This window comes from Mobula hypostoma, chromosome 2, assembly GCF_963921235.1.
Source record: "Mobula hypostoma chromosome 2, sMobHyp1.1, whole genome shotgun sequence".
Classification (NCBI taxonomy): Eukaryota; Metazoa; Chordata; class Chondrichthyes; order Myliobatiformes; family Myliobatidae; genus Mobula; species Mobula hypostoma.
Window position 1 is genome coordinate 51,450,906 of NC_086098.1, and position 14,316 is coordinate 51,465,221.

Consider the following 14,316-nt stretch of genomic DNA (forward strand, 5'->3'; position numbering starts at 1 on the left):
CATGGTGTACAAAGCATGTAGAAAATCTAGTTAAGAAGAAAAGCTTATGAAAGGTTCAAGAAACTAGGTACTGTTAGAGCTCCAGAAAATTACACGGTTGCAAGGGAGGAGCTTAAGAATGGAATTAGGAGAGCTATAAGGGGCCACGAGAAGGCCTTGGTGAGCAGGACTTTAAGGAACACCCCAAGACGTTCTACAAGTATGTGAAGAGCAAGAGAATAAGCCGTGTGAGAACAGGACCAATCAGGTGCCATAGTGGAAACGTGTGCATGGAGTCAGAGGAGGTAGCAGAGGTGCTTAATGAATACTTTGTTTCAGTATTCACCAGGGAGAAAGACCTTAGCAATTGTGCGGATGACTTACAGCAGACTGAAATGCTTCATATAGACATTAAGAAAGAGGATGTGCTGGACATTTTGAAAAGCATTTAGTTAGATAAGTCACCGGGACCGGATGAGATATACACCAGGCTACCATGGGAAGCGAGGGAGGAGTTTGCTGAGCCTCTTGAGATGATCTTTGCATCATCAATAGGGACAAGAGAAGTACCAGAGAATTGGAGGGTTGCAAATATTCTTCCCTTGTTCAAGAAAGGGCGTAGAGATAACCCAGGAAATTACAGACCAGTGAGTCTGACTTCAGTAGTGGGCAAGTGTTGGAGAAGATCCTGAGAGGCAGGACTTATGAGCATTTGGAGAGACATAATCTGATTAGGGATAGTCAGCATGGCTTTGTCAAGGGCAGGTCACGCCTTACGAGCCTGATTGAATTTGTGGAGGATGTAATAAAACACATTAATGAAGGTAGAGCAGTGAATGCAGTGTATATGGATTTCAGTAAGGCATTTGATAAGGTTCCTTCAAAAAGTCAGGAGGCATGGGATCCAAGGAGACCTTGCTTTGTGGATCCAGAATTGGCTTACCCACAGAAGGCAAAAGATGGTTGTAGATGGTTTGTATTCTGCATGGAGGTCGGTGACCAGTGGTGTTCCACAGGGATCTGTTCTGGGAACCCTCCTCTTTGTGATTTTTATAAATGACCTGAATGAAGAAGTAGGAGGGTGCTTTAGTAAGTTTGCTAGTGACACAAAGGTTGGGGGTGTTGTGGATAGTCTGGAGGGTTGTCAGAGGTTACAGTGGGACATCGATAGGATGCAGAACTGGGCTGAGAAGTGGCAGATGGAGTTCAACCCAGATAAGTGTGAAGAAGCTCATTTTAGTAGGTCCAATTTGAGGACAGAATATAATATAAATGGTAAGACTCCAGGCAATGTGGAAGATCTGAGAGATCTTAGGGTCCGTGTCGATAGGACACTCAAAACTGCTGCGCAGGTTGACAGTATTGTTAAGAAGGCGTATGGTGTGTTGGCATTCATCAACCATGGGATTGAGTTCAAGAGCCGTGAGGTAACATTACAGCTATACAAGACCTTGGTCAGATGCCACTTGCTAGAGTACTGTGTTCAGTTCTGGTCGCCTCACTAAAGGAAGGATGTGGATACTACAGAGAGAGTGCAGAGGAGATTTACAAGGATGTTGCCTGGATTGGAGGGCATACCATGTGAGGTTGAGTGTACTTGGCCTTTTCTCCTTGGAGTGACAAAGAATGAGAGGTGACCTGATAGAGATGTATAAGATGATGAGGGGCATTGATCATGTGGATAGCCAGAAGCTTTTTCCCCAGGGCTGAAATGGCTAACACAAGGGGGCACAGTTTTAAAGATGCTTGGAAATAGGTGCCGAGGGGATGTCAGGGGTAAGTTTTCACACAGAAAGTGGTGGGTGTGTGGAATGTACTGCCAGTGGCGGTGGTGGAAATGGATATAATAGGGTCTTCTAAGAGCCTATTACATGGAGCTTAGAAAATTAGAGAGCTATGTGCTAGGGAAATTCTAGGCAGTCTCTAAGGTAGGTTACATGGTCGGCACAACATTGTGGGCTGAATGGTCTGTAATGTGCTGTAAATTTCTATATTCTTACTGCAGCCAGTTAATCTTCCAGCTAACAGGACATGGGGAGAAACCAGAATACACAAAAAATTTGCTTATGGTGCAAAAATGAAAAATTTCTACTAATAGTATCAAAATTGCCTGGAGCTGCCACTGTATATCATATATTTCAATATTTGTAAAATTAAGATTCCATCTTTATAACCCATTACCAAATGATTTTTATTAGCTATCCACTTGAAAGGGACAACAAAACAACATCTGTATCATCCAAGTATATGTACCCACAATGGAAAGCTCAGAGGAAGAAACTGATGCTTCTACCACTCCCTAGACAAAGCACTAGAAGAATGCAAATCACAAGAAGCCATCATAGTCATGGGCAACTTCAATGCAAAAGTTGGTGAGGGAAGAGAAGACCATATTGTTGGAGACCAGGGATTGGGAGAAAGAAATGAAAGAGGAGAAAAGCTTATAACATGGTGTAAAACAAACAATCAGATAATCACCAACACTTGGTTTAATCAACATCCAAGAAAGAAATGGATATGGAGAAGCCCAGATGGGAACAACTAAAATCAAATCCACTACATAATAATCAATAACAGATTCAAAAACTCGATAACTCAATCTAAAAGCTACCCTGGAGCAGACTGTGGAAGCGACCACATACCAGTCATTTGCAAAATGAAAATAAAGATGAAAAAATTAAAGAAACCAAAAAGATCAGAACCACTGGATTATCAACAACTACAAAACCCTCATCTGAAAACAGAATACACAATCAGGTGAAAAACTGTTTTCAATTGCTGCATGATGAAGGCAGCAAATCTTCCTGAGACATAATGAAGGAATCCATGGTTGTAGCTGCAAAAGAAACCATCCCACGAAAAGAACGGAAAATAAGAAATGGTAACTGAAGATATAGTACAATTGATGCAACAAAAACAAGACCATGAAACTAAGAGACAGCGAAGAATACAAACAACTTGATAACAATGAAAAGAAAATGCAGAGAAGCTAAAGACAGACGGCTAAATGAGAAATGCTCAGAGATAGAAATGCTACAAACCCATAACCCTGATGCACAATAAGATTAAAGAACTAATGGGGAAATTACCTTGCTCAGCAAGTGGATGCACCAAGGCAAAAGATGGCAGCTTAATTATGAACAAAGAGGAAATCCTAAACAGATGGACAGAATATATAAAAGAACTTTTTGAAGACCAAAGAGGAGAAAAACCGAATATAAAGAAGAATCTTGAAGAACCTAGCATTCTAAAATCAGAAATTCGAGCAGCCGTAAATAAAACAAAACGTAACAGAGCAATTGGTCTAGACAACATCGCTGTTGAAATGATACTGGCCTTCGAAGATTTTGGAATAGAGAAAATAACAGAAATAGCAAATGAAATCTATGATCATGGGGAGATACCTGATGATTTAAGTAAATCAGTGTTCATCCCACTTCCAAAGAAAAAGGGAGCAACAGAATGTGAGTTACATCATACAATAAGCCTGATGAGCCACGTGGCAAACAGTATTCTGATTAATCATGATGAGAGCAAGACCTTGTATAAAACCAGAAATCAGTAAAGAACAATGCGGCTTTGGGAAAACACTGGAACCAGAAATGCAATTTTCATGCTACGGATGATCTGTGAACAAGCCATCCAGGTACAAAAAGACATCTACCTATGTTTCCTTGACTATACAAAAGCTTTTGACACTGTCAGACAGCAAGATCTTCTGGAAATGCTTCAAGATCTTGACACAGATGGGAAAGATATACGTTTCTTAAGAAACTTATACTGGGACCAGACAGCATCCATCAGAATAGAAGGAGAAGTGAGTATGTGAATGTCATGAGAGGAGTCAGGCAAGGTTGTGTCTTTTCACCAGACTTATTCAACCTGTATAGTGAAAATATCTTGGGATGTATCAAAGACATCAAAGAATTCACAACTGGAGGCCATAATATAAGTAACTTCAGATATGCTGATGACATCGTACTAATAGCTGACTCAGAAACAAAACTTTAAGAACTACTCACTATAGTGGCAGCAGAAAGTAATCGCAGAGGCCTCTCAATCAACACCAAGAAGACAGAAAGCATGGTCACCTCCAGAAAGACAAACATCCCACAATGTGTGATCAAGATCGGAAATACAAACATCAAACAAGTCAACAAATTCAAATATCTTAGCAGCCTAATAACAAGTAATGGCAGGTGCGACACATATCAAATACAGAATAGCAATGGCGAAAGAAGCTTTCCAAAAAATGAAGACCATATTAACAGACAGAAAGATGAGCACGCACACTAAAAACAGAATACTGCAGTGCTACATTTATTCTATCCTGACTTATGGAAGTGAATGCTGAACCATTTCTCCAGCAATGGAAAAGAGACCAGAAGCAGCTGAATTATGGTTCTACTGGAGAATGTTAAAAATATCATGGACCACACACACACACATCAAATGAAGAAGTTCTCAGAAGAGCTCAAGCAGTTCGATCACTCACACCAACAATAAGAGAAAGACAACTCAGATTCCTAGGACACATCATGCGGAAAGATGAACTAGAAAAATTCATACTCTCTGGAAAGATTGAGGGGAGTAAACCTAGAGGAGACCTCAGCTTATGTACATTAAAAGCATAACCAGGTGGCTACACATCGTGGAAATGGAAATCATCCAAAAGACGAAGGATGGATTTATATGGAAAACCATGGTCACCAAAGTCCGCATCGGATGTGGGACCAAGACAGACAGATCCACTTGAAAATCTCATATTTATGTCAACATTGGTTCTGCTTAACTATCTTGTCTCATACTTCACCTGTAATCTTCATCCTAAAACAGCAGGATTGAAACCTTCAAAAGCATCCCCAAAATTAATGATGCTATCTGCTGCAAAGTTGTGCCATTCCCATTACCATCAAAAGCTATTTTTTCCTCTTACACAGATAAATATTGCAAAATATTTATGAAGTGTGAAGTTTTCATTACAATTTTTAAATAATTGTAATAAATACTTCTTGATAAACAGCGGAACTATTTTAGGTATGCAAGATTCCTAATTTTCCTAAATTAAGGTATGGGTTTTCTTAGAAGTTCCTTAACATTGCAGGAATAGTTATTGCCAAACTATATTGTAACATACTGCAGATAAACTCTTTTGCGTCATTGAACTGAACTTTATTTACACGTGGCCAAAACTCATCAACCAACAAAGGAAGTTCCTCTCCCTTGACAGTATATACAGTAAGCTTAAATACTTTTTCAATGCAATGGCCTTCTTCCATTAACTGACTTACTGCTTTATAAGATATTCCAAACTGTGCATTATTCCAAGTTAAAACCCCAAGAAAAAATAATGGTTCTGCGAGATATACATATACAGTAGTTGTAACAGAAATAAAATTACCAACAATTAAAATGTCAGAAATCTTTACACTCAGAAGTTATGTTTGTTAAAAGAAGAAACTTTTTAAAGAAAATACAGATCATTTACAGTACAAAGAAATTGAACGTCCAAATGTATTGTAATCCAGTTCATTAGGTTTGAAACATATGAGGCTTATCAGGTAATTAGTAATCTTAAAAATAATACTGATTCAAAAACAATATAATTGATATTTTTTAGCATTACAAAGGTCAGACAGGATTTGTGAACTGATGATGCATCATCTCAAAAAGAAAAGCTAATTTTTTCCACAGATGCTGCCTCAGTGACTGAGAAAACCAGCATCACTTTTAAGAGACGCAAGACTATTATTCTCTTAACTGTGAATTATTTGCCACTGAGTGAATATTAGATAAGTCAATGCTTACCTCAAGTAACTGAGTTTTGTCATACTCCTTGCGATGATGATAGATACATTGACTAAGCAAAGAATAAAGCTTTTCAAGTTGATCAACTGTGAAGTTATTGCTCATCTTAGTGGACAATTGGAGAATATGCTACAAAAGATGGAAATTCTTATTAATATCAACTGTGTGTATAGATATGTAAATTGTTCGTAAATAATATTGCTGGTGAATATTATTCCAATGTCTATTGGATATCCCATTCAAGGACTACCCTTAATATGTGAAGGAAACCACCAATTAAAACTCCTTAGGAGCACACACAAAATGCTGGAGAAATGCAGCAGGTCAGGCAGCATCTATGGAAATGAATAAACAATCAACGTTTCGCGCCAAGACCCTTCTTCAAAACCATTTTGTGTGTGTTGCTTTGGATTTCCAGCATCTGCAGACTTTCTTATGTTTATGAATTAATATGTCTTTTTCAATTGACTTTTATGACTTTAACATAAAAAATCTTAAGTTCTTTAAAAATTCAAACTTAAAATGAGTTCAGCTTTGACTTTCAGATTTACAGCATTCTCATCATGTCGTTTTCAGGTGCCAGTCAGCTATGTACCTTCAATCGTGCATGGTCCACAATTACTGGAGGGATGGGTTCAGGTACGTCCTGCTCCATGTGGACCACTGTCTTCTGTTCCCCATGTTCTGGATGACTGGATTTCATCTTGCCCAAAACTAAAGGAGATTTTCAGTAAATTTCCTTCATTCACAATAACCAGACAGAAACTATCATATAACTTTGCACCTTAATTTCCAAAACTTCAATAGTGAGAAGTTTCAAAATTATTAAAATTAAATCACTTTTTTCACAAGGCAGCTAAGATACACACAGGTTATATATATTCTGGAAATTTTTATTTAAATCACTTAACCTGATTATCAATTGAGTAAGATGGTCACAACCGCCCAGAAAAATTTTAACAGATTTTCAAAAAGCTGCATTTCAAATGGACAATAAAAGATCTGCACCTCCATAGCATCCTTCATTACCTCAGGACATTACAAAGCAAACATTATTCTGACATTACTTAGTTGTAAAATTTCCCCAAACCCAAAAAAATCTCAAGAAGCAGAACAACTGGTATTTTATAATTGATTTCTGTTCAGCTAGTCATTTAAAAAATTGAAATGAAAATGAGCTGCCTTATAGGAATACATCCCTACCCTTTTAGCATTACACTTTTGCAAAGGCCCTAATTTGCTGGAAAAATAGCAGTAAGTTCACAGCACACACCATTATTAGTACATTTGAAAATGTGTCTGAGAAATATGGCAAAATATACAAATAACCATGAATCACTGAACAATATGGTGCTAGTCTAATGACAACATTAGAACAGTAACCATCTTCAAATAAAACTGAAGTTTCAATCCTGCAGGAAATGCATAGATTTTAACATTTAACATGTTGACAGTTGAGCTTGGAACAATAAAATAAATTTCTGTTTGCAATCTGAAAAAATATGGAGAAGCAACTCCTATTCACTCTACAGTAGCACCTTAAAGCAAAAGAATAACTAAATGCAAACTGCAATCCACTTCTTCAAAGACATAAACCATTAACAGTCTTTTGGTTTTCAATTGCAATGTTCAAAATTGATTGGACTCTTACCTATGAAATATCCATGGACTGCTAAAGCTTTCTTTGCAAGGGGAAATCTCTGACCTCTGAACAGCCAGTCATTATTGTATTTTATTAAAAATCCCAACCAGACCGTAGAATATCCTTTCAATCATATAACAAAGAGCTACTGTCCGGTTAAGTTTGTCATTAAAGATGATATGCACATTTAAGCAGATATCACAAGGTCAAACAGTGAGGCAGAATTTCCAAAATACCACTAGATGTTGTTCCTGTAACTATCCTCATTTACAGACATTTCTTCTTGGATGTTCAGTGAGTGCCTACTCAAGCTCATTTGATTATCTTTTGATCTGCCACCGATGAATCTTAAGCGGCTCCATGGTGACACCAAGCACTCCACAGACTTCAGTGTCCCAGTTCAAACTCCTCACTGTTTCATCTGCCAATTCTTTAAATACAGACAGTGCTGACAAAGTTAGCCTCTGTATACATTTACCCTTGGAACATGTAAGAGTCTATTTTCATGGTAACCAGTCACCAGTTTGAACCACCTTCATCTTCTGACAACAGTTAAGTGGTGCAAATGTACCAAATTGAAATGCATCTGCCCAGTCAGCTCTCATAGCAGCAAAATCTCATCTCCCGGGTTATGTGACAGAAACATAAGGAAACACTTAAGTTTTTTTTCCCGTAATGGAAAGACCTAATGCCCATTTTACGAACAAAAGTATCAAATTCAAGTGGACTTTGAGCTCAGCCACCTTCTGATTGATGATGGACTAAAATCCAAATTCTAAGACAACAAAACAGAACATTGGGACCAAACTCTAAAGCATAAACAAATCCACAGAATTTCTACAAAATCTTTGAATGTTGTTAATCTCCAGCATTACCAAGGGTGGGTAAGAGTGAAAGAGAGACAAAGTGAATACAAGAGGAAGGGTGGAGGGAAGTCAACGCAAGCAGCTTGCTGTCAGGGGCATACCACTGAAAAGTTCTGCTGTCTTGCTGGTCAAAACAAGATCTGTCCCAGTGTTAGTCATCTGTGGCAGTGGTATTGGATGTTAGAAATTACAAATTACATTCCCTCAACTGTATCAACTAAATACCATTTCAGATCATCACTGTGTGGTCATAACAAACCTATGCCTTCAGGAGAACTCATCAGGTAAAGTGACAGCTTATTAAACGGTAATTTATTACTTCTCGTATCTCAGTTCTAGCAACATCAGTAATTGGCTTGTGGACTTCATAAAAACAACGAATTTTTCCCTTTTTTTATTCATTAAAAGAAGAAAACTGACAACAAACAGAAGGAGATTGCCCTCAATGTATGTTTTAAACCTTAATAACAGCAGAATGTCCTTTGCCTGACAGCACTCAGGAAGAAAGTGTCCATTCTAATCCACAGCAAGGATTCATCCATTGAAAAAAAACTACACTGAAAACTTAGTGTTACGCAAAGGGCAGTTACAAAACTCCTAAAGAGGCAAAATTAGAAAATTCAAAATACTAAAACAGTTAACTTAAGGCAAACTACAAAGGGTCTAGAATTAACTCAACTCTGCAATTCATTTTATGCATTATAACTGTTGATAACCCAAGCACAAATCCTAAACTAAAGGAGCTGCAAATTTTAAATTGATTGTAGTAACTTCAGAACATGACTTTAATAATATTGTTCTTAGCCATGTATTATAAAGCTTTGCAATAATCACATTAATTTTATAATTTGAGTGAACAGCACTGTTTCCTTGCTATTTTACTTTTGAAGCAGTCAAATTAGTACTTTTCTATTTAGACATTAGAACTTTATTTTCCCCTCTCAGTTAGTACTCCTTGATCCTGTACATTGCGTTTAATTTATGACATAAAGATCAAGGTCATACATATGTCCTCAAATCTGTCTCAATTCCAAACTCCAGTACCTTCTAGTTCTCACAAAAGAGCAACAAATGGTACCCACTCATTATGAGTACTATTATAATGAGCAGTAGATTTTCTTGATCATTAAATTCTGATCACACAGATGAAAATAGCTTTAAGTCAGCTTCCCATCCATTATCCCATTTTTCTATTAATTACTTTGTTAATTTACTATACTGGATGTGGGGGTAGAAGGGTGGGTTGGCAAGTTTGCAGACAACACAAAGGTTGGTGGTGTTGTAGATCATGTAGAGGATTATCAAAGATTGCAGATAGACATTGATAGGATGCAGAAGTGGCAGATGGAGTTCAACCCAGAGAAGTGTGAGGTGGTACACTTTGGAAGGACAAACTCCAAGGCAGAGTACAAAGTAAATGGCAGGATACTTGGTATTTGGAGGAGCAGAGGGATTTGGGGGTACATGTCCACAGATCCCTGAAAGTTGCCTCACAGGTGGATAGGGTAGTTAAGAAAGCTTATGGGGTAACACACATAAAAGTTGCTGGTGAACGCAGCAGGCCAGGCAGCATCTCTAGGAAGAGATGCAGTCGATGTTTCAGGCCGAGACCCTTCGTCAGGACTAACGAAGGGTCTCGGCCTGAAACGTCGACTGCACCTCTTCCTAGAGATGCTGCCTGGCCTGCTGCGTTCACCAGCAACTTTTATGTGTGTTGCTTGAATTTCCAGCATCTGCAGAATTCCTGTTGTTAAAGCTTATGGGGTGTTAGCTTTCATAAGTCGAGGGATAGAGTTTAAGAGTCGCGAGGTAATGATGCAGCTCTATAAAACTCTGGTTAGGCCACACTTGGAGTACTGTGTCCAGTTCTGGTTGCCTCACTATAGGAAGGATACGGAAGCATTGGAAAGGGTACAGAGGAGATTTACCAGGATGCTGCCTGGTTTAGAGAGTATTCATTATGATCAGAGATTAAGGGAGCTAGGGCTTTACTCTTTGGAGAGGAGGAGGATGAGAGGAGACATGATAGAGGTGTATAAGATAATAAGAGGAATAGATAGAGTGGATAGCCAGCGCCTCTTCCCCAGGGCACCACTGCTCAATACAAGAGGACATGGCTTTAAGGTAAGGGGTGGGAAGTTCAAGGGGGATATTACAGGAAGGTTTTTTCTACTCAGAGAGTGGTTGGTGTGTGGAATGCACTGCCTGAGTCAGTGGTGGAGGCAGATACACTAGTGAAGTTTAAGAGACTACTAGACAGGTATATGGAGGAATTTAAGGTGGGGGCTTACATGGGAGGCAGTGTTTGAGGGTCGGCACAACATTGTGGGCTGAAGGGCCTGTACTGTGCTGTACTATTCTATGTTCTATGTATTGGGCTACAATGACAGCTTCATACCAACTAATCTCAAAAACATGTGGCACAGATTTATTTTACCTCTGCAACTGTAAAAGTGAATTTACAGAATGACATATTACAGTGACTTCACTTAATCAAATAAGTACTACATTAAAAGAACCTTAAGCAAATAAATAATATTACCATCTTTTTCGGGTCCTAATGCTTTAAGATCAACATCTTTATTTTGAGCACACTTTGTTGCCATGGCTGCCTGTGTTGTACCCATTACAGTTTGTGAGCCATCTTCAACCAGTTGCTTTTTGTCATCTTCTCTTGCTGATAACTTTGAGTTTGGCACAAGCTGAGTCATTAACTCCTTGGTGAGTTCAAGCTCCTTTCCAGACTCATGTTTCGCAACAGACAAATCAATGTCAGGTGCAGGATTAGCAGGTGTACATGTCCTGTGACCTAAACATTCTTGAACAGGTTCACTTTCAGCACTTGCCATAGATTCATCACTCCATGTGCACTCATTTGGTACTGTCCCTTTTCCATTAGTGCAGGCATCGTTAGGTACACATTGTTCTCCTGGGGCAGCATTGGTCTTCCTTACAGAAAACTCATTATTACCATCTAGTTGAAAGCTTACTGACCCATCTTTCATTGGGGATTTAAGATCACTACTCCTTTTTTCCACTGTACCATTTTCAAGTTTATTTTCCACCTGGCCAACATCCATGATATCACACGATGATTCATCATTGGTCAAAGAGAGATCTCCATTCTCATGATAATCTGTACTAACTTCCAATTCTCCATTCTCTGCGAGCTCACTTTCTTCACCTTGGTCACCATCACGTTCATCATGTTTAATGTCATCATCTTCTTTCTTGAGGTGGCTCACTTTTTTTGGCTTTCTAATAATACCACGACCCCACTTAGAACGACGACGTGGCTTCCTTTTAATGTGAACTGTTGAGTAACACATGACAGAAATTAATATTGTTTAAGAATAAAACAAAACTTACAGCAATTCATATTGGTTTTTCAATGATCTGGTGATAAGTATTTCACTTACTAATGCTTTCAATACTTATCCATGATAGGCACCACCATGCAAAACCACAATTTGTAATTCTCAATAGGTTTTCTTCAAGATTGTTATATCCCATTGCTTAGTGGATTAATTTTGGCTAATCAATGCCAGGTTACTCTCTCAACTGAGATCAAAGCTTTAAATATTATTCTGAGCTCATTAATCCTGATGATTGTAAAAACAGTACAGACATTAAGATGTAAAAACTTGGAGGCCAACTATAATATTAAAAATGAGAGTTCCAGTCTCAATGCACATTTGCAAGGTGCCCAATTAATTTGATTTCCTAAGACCTTCTCAAGATTGTCCCAGGAATCCAATAACATTAAGTAAAGATACAGTAACTGCCAAAAAATAAGCATCAACAAATACTTGATACTTAAGTATCAATGGAAGAGTTCTTAATCTACTGTGAAGTTGCAAGAAAGTTTATGAACCCTTTGTAATTACATGGTTTACTGCAATAATTACTCATAAAATGTGGTCTGAGTTATCTAAGTCATGATAAAAGACAAACACAATCTGCCTAAACTAGTAATAAACTAGTAATATCCCGTCAATACTAAGTACACCATTTAAACAATCACAGTCTAGGTTCAAAAGAGGACACGAGTCTTTGGGATAATGCCTTTTACAAAAGCTATCTGGAGCCAGATGTTCCAATCAATGAAATAAAATTGGAGGTGTGGGTTGTAGAGGTGCCCTGCCCTATAAAAAAGTCAGTCAGGTTACGAGCAGAACCCGCTCTTCTCAAGAAAGATCTATGTGTGTCATGCCTCAATCATAACAACTCTGAGTACTACAGAAGAACTGTAGAGATGAATGAAGCTGGAAAAAGCTACAGAAGCATTTCTAAAGACCAGAGTGATCATCAGCCACAGTAGGAGAATTTGTCCACAAATGGAGGAAACTCCATAGTATTGCTGCTCTCCCAAGGAGTGGGCATCCTGCAAAGATCACACCAACAGCACAATATGCAATGCAGAAGACAGTGAAAAAGAACCCAAAGGTAACAGCAAAGGACCTGCAAAAATCTCTACAACTTGCTAGTCTCTGTTCATGAGTCCACTATAAGAAAAACACTGAACAAGGATAGTGTTCATGGAAGGATACTATGGAAAAAACCACTGCTCTCCCCAAAAAACACATTGCTACACCTCTCAAGTTTACAAAAGACCACCTGGATAGTCACAACACTTAGAACATAGAATAGTACAGCACATTACAGGCCTTCAGCCCACAATGTTGTGCCGACCCTCAAACCCTGCCTCCCATATATCCCCCCAACTTAAATTCCTCCATATACCTGTCTAGTCGTCTCTTAAATTTCACTAGTGTATCTGCCTCCAGCATTGATTCAGGCAGTACATTCACAGAACATAGAATAGTACAGCACATTACAGACCCTTCGGCCCACAAAGTTGTGCCAACGCTCAAACCCTGCCTCCCATATAACTCACCACCTTAAATTCCTCCATATACCTGTCTAGTAGTTTCTTAAACTTCACTAGTGTATCTGCCTCCACCACTGACTCAGGCAGTGCATTCCACACACCAACCACTCTCTGAATAAAAAACCTTCCTCTAATATCCCCCTTGAACTTCCCACCCTTTACCTTAAAACCATGTCCTCTTGTATTGAGCAGTGGTGCCCTGGGGAGGAGGTGTTGGCTATCCACTCTATCTATTCCTCTTATTATCTTGTACACCTCTATCATGTCTCCTTTCATCCTCCTTCTCTCCAAAGAATAAAGCCCTAGCTCCCTTAATCTCTGATCATAATGCATACTCTCTAAACCAGGCAGCATCCTGGTAAATCTCCTCCGTACCCTTTCCAATGCTTCCACACCCTTCCTACAGTGAGGTGACCAGAACTGGACACAGTACTCCAAGTGTGGCCTAACTAGAGTTTTATACAGCTGCATCATTAGCTCACGACTCTTAACCCTCTATCCCTCGACTTATGAAAGTTAACACCTCATAAGCTTTCTTAACTACCCTATCTACCTGTGAGGCAACTTTCAGGGATCTGTGGACATGTACCCCCAGATCCCTCTGCTCCTCCACACTACCAAGTATCCTGCCATTTACTTTGAACTCTGCCTTGGAGTTTGTCCTTCCAAAGTGTACCACCTCACACTTCTCCGGGTTGAACTCCATCTGCCACTTCTCAGCCCACTTCTGCGTCCTATCAATGTCTCTCTGCAATCTTCGACAATCCTGTACACTATCCACAACACCACCAAACATTGTGTCGTCTGCAAACTTGCCAACCCACCCTTCTACCCCCACATCCAGGTCATTAATAAAAATCACGAAAAGTAGAGGTTCCAGAACCAAACCTTGTGGGACACCACTAGTCACAACCCTCCAATCCATATGTACTCCCTCCATCATGACCCTTTGTTTCTGTAGGCAAGCCAATTCTGAATCCACCTGGCCAAACTTCCCTGGATCACATGCCTTCTGACGTTCTGAATAAGCCTACCGTGTGGAACCTTGTCAAATGCCTTACTAAAATCCATATAGATCACATCCACTGCACTACCCTCATCTATATGCCTGGTCACCTTCTCAAAGAACT

At 39.1% G+C, this 14,316-nt stretch overlaps 1 protein-coding gene across 1 annotated transcript in view; it reads right to left on the reverse strand.

Annotated features, from left to right (window-relative positions):
• Positions 1-14,316, reverse strand: part of atad2b (ATPase family AAA domain containing 2B) — a 200,965-nt gene that overhangs the window by 6,059 nt on the left and 180,590 nt on the right. Inside the window, exons 25-27 of the mRNA XM_063036823.1 lie at positions 10,838-11,608; positions 6,383-6,501; positions 5,788-5,916 (exon numbers count right to left, since the gene is read on the reverse strand). Coding sequence (XP_062892893.1) covers positions 5,788-5,916; positions 6,383-6,501; positions 10,838-11,608 — 1,019 coding nt within the window. The remainder of the gene's footprint in view (positions 1-5,787; positions 5,917-6,382; positions 6,502-10,837; positions 11,609-14,316) is intronic.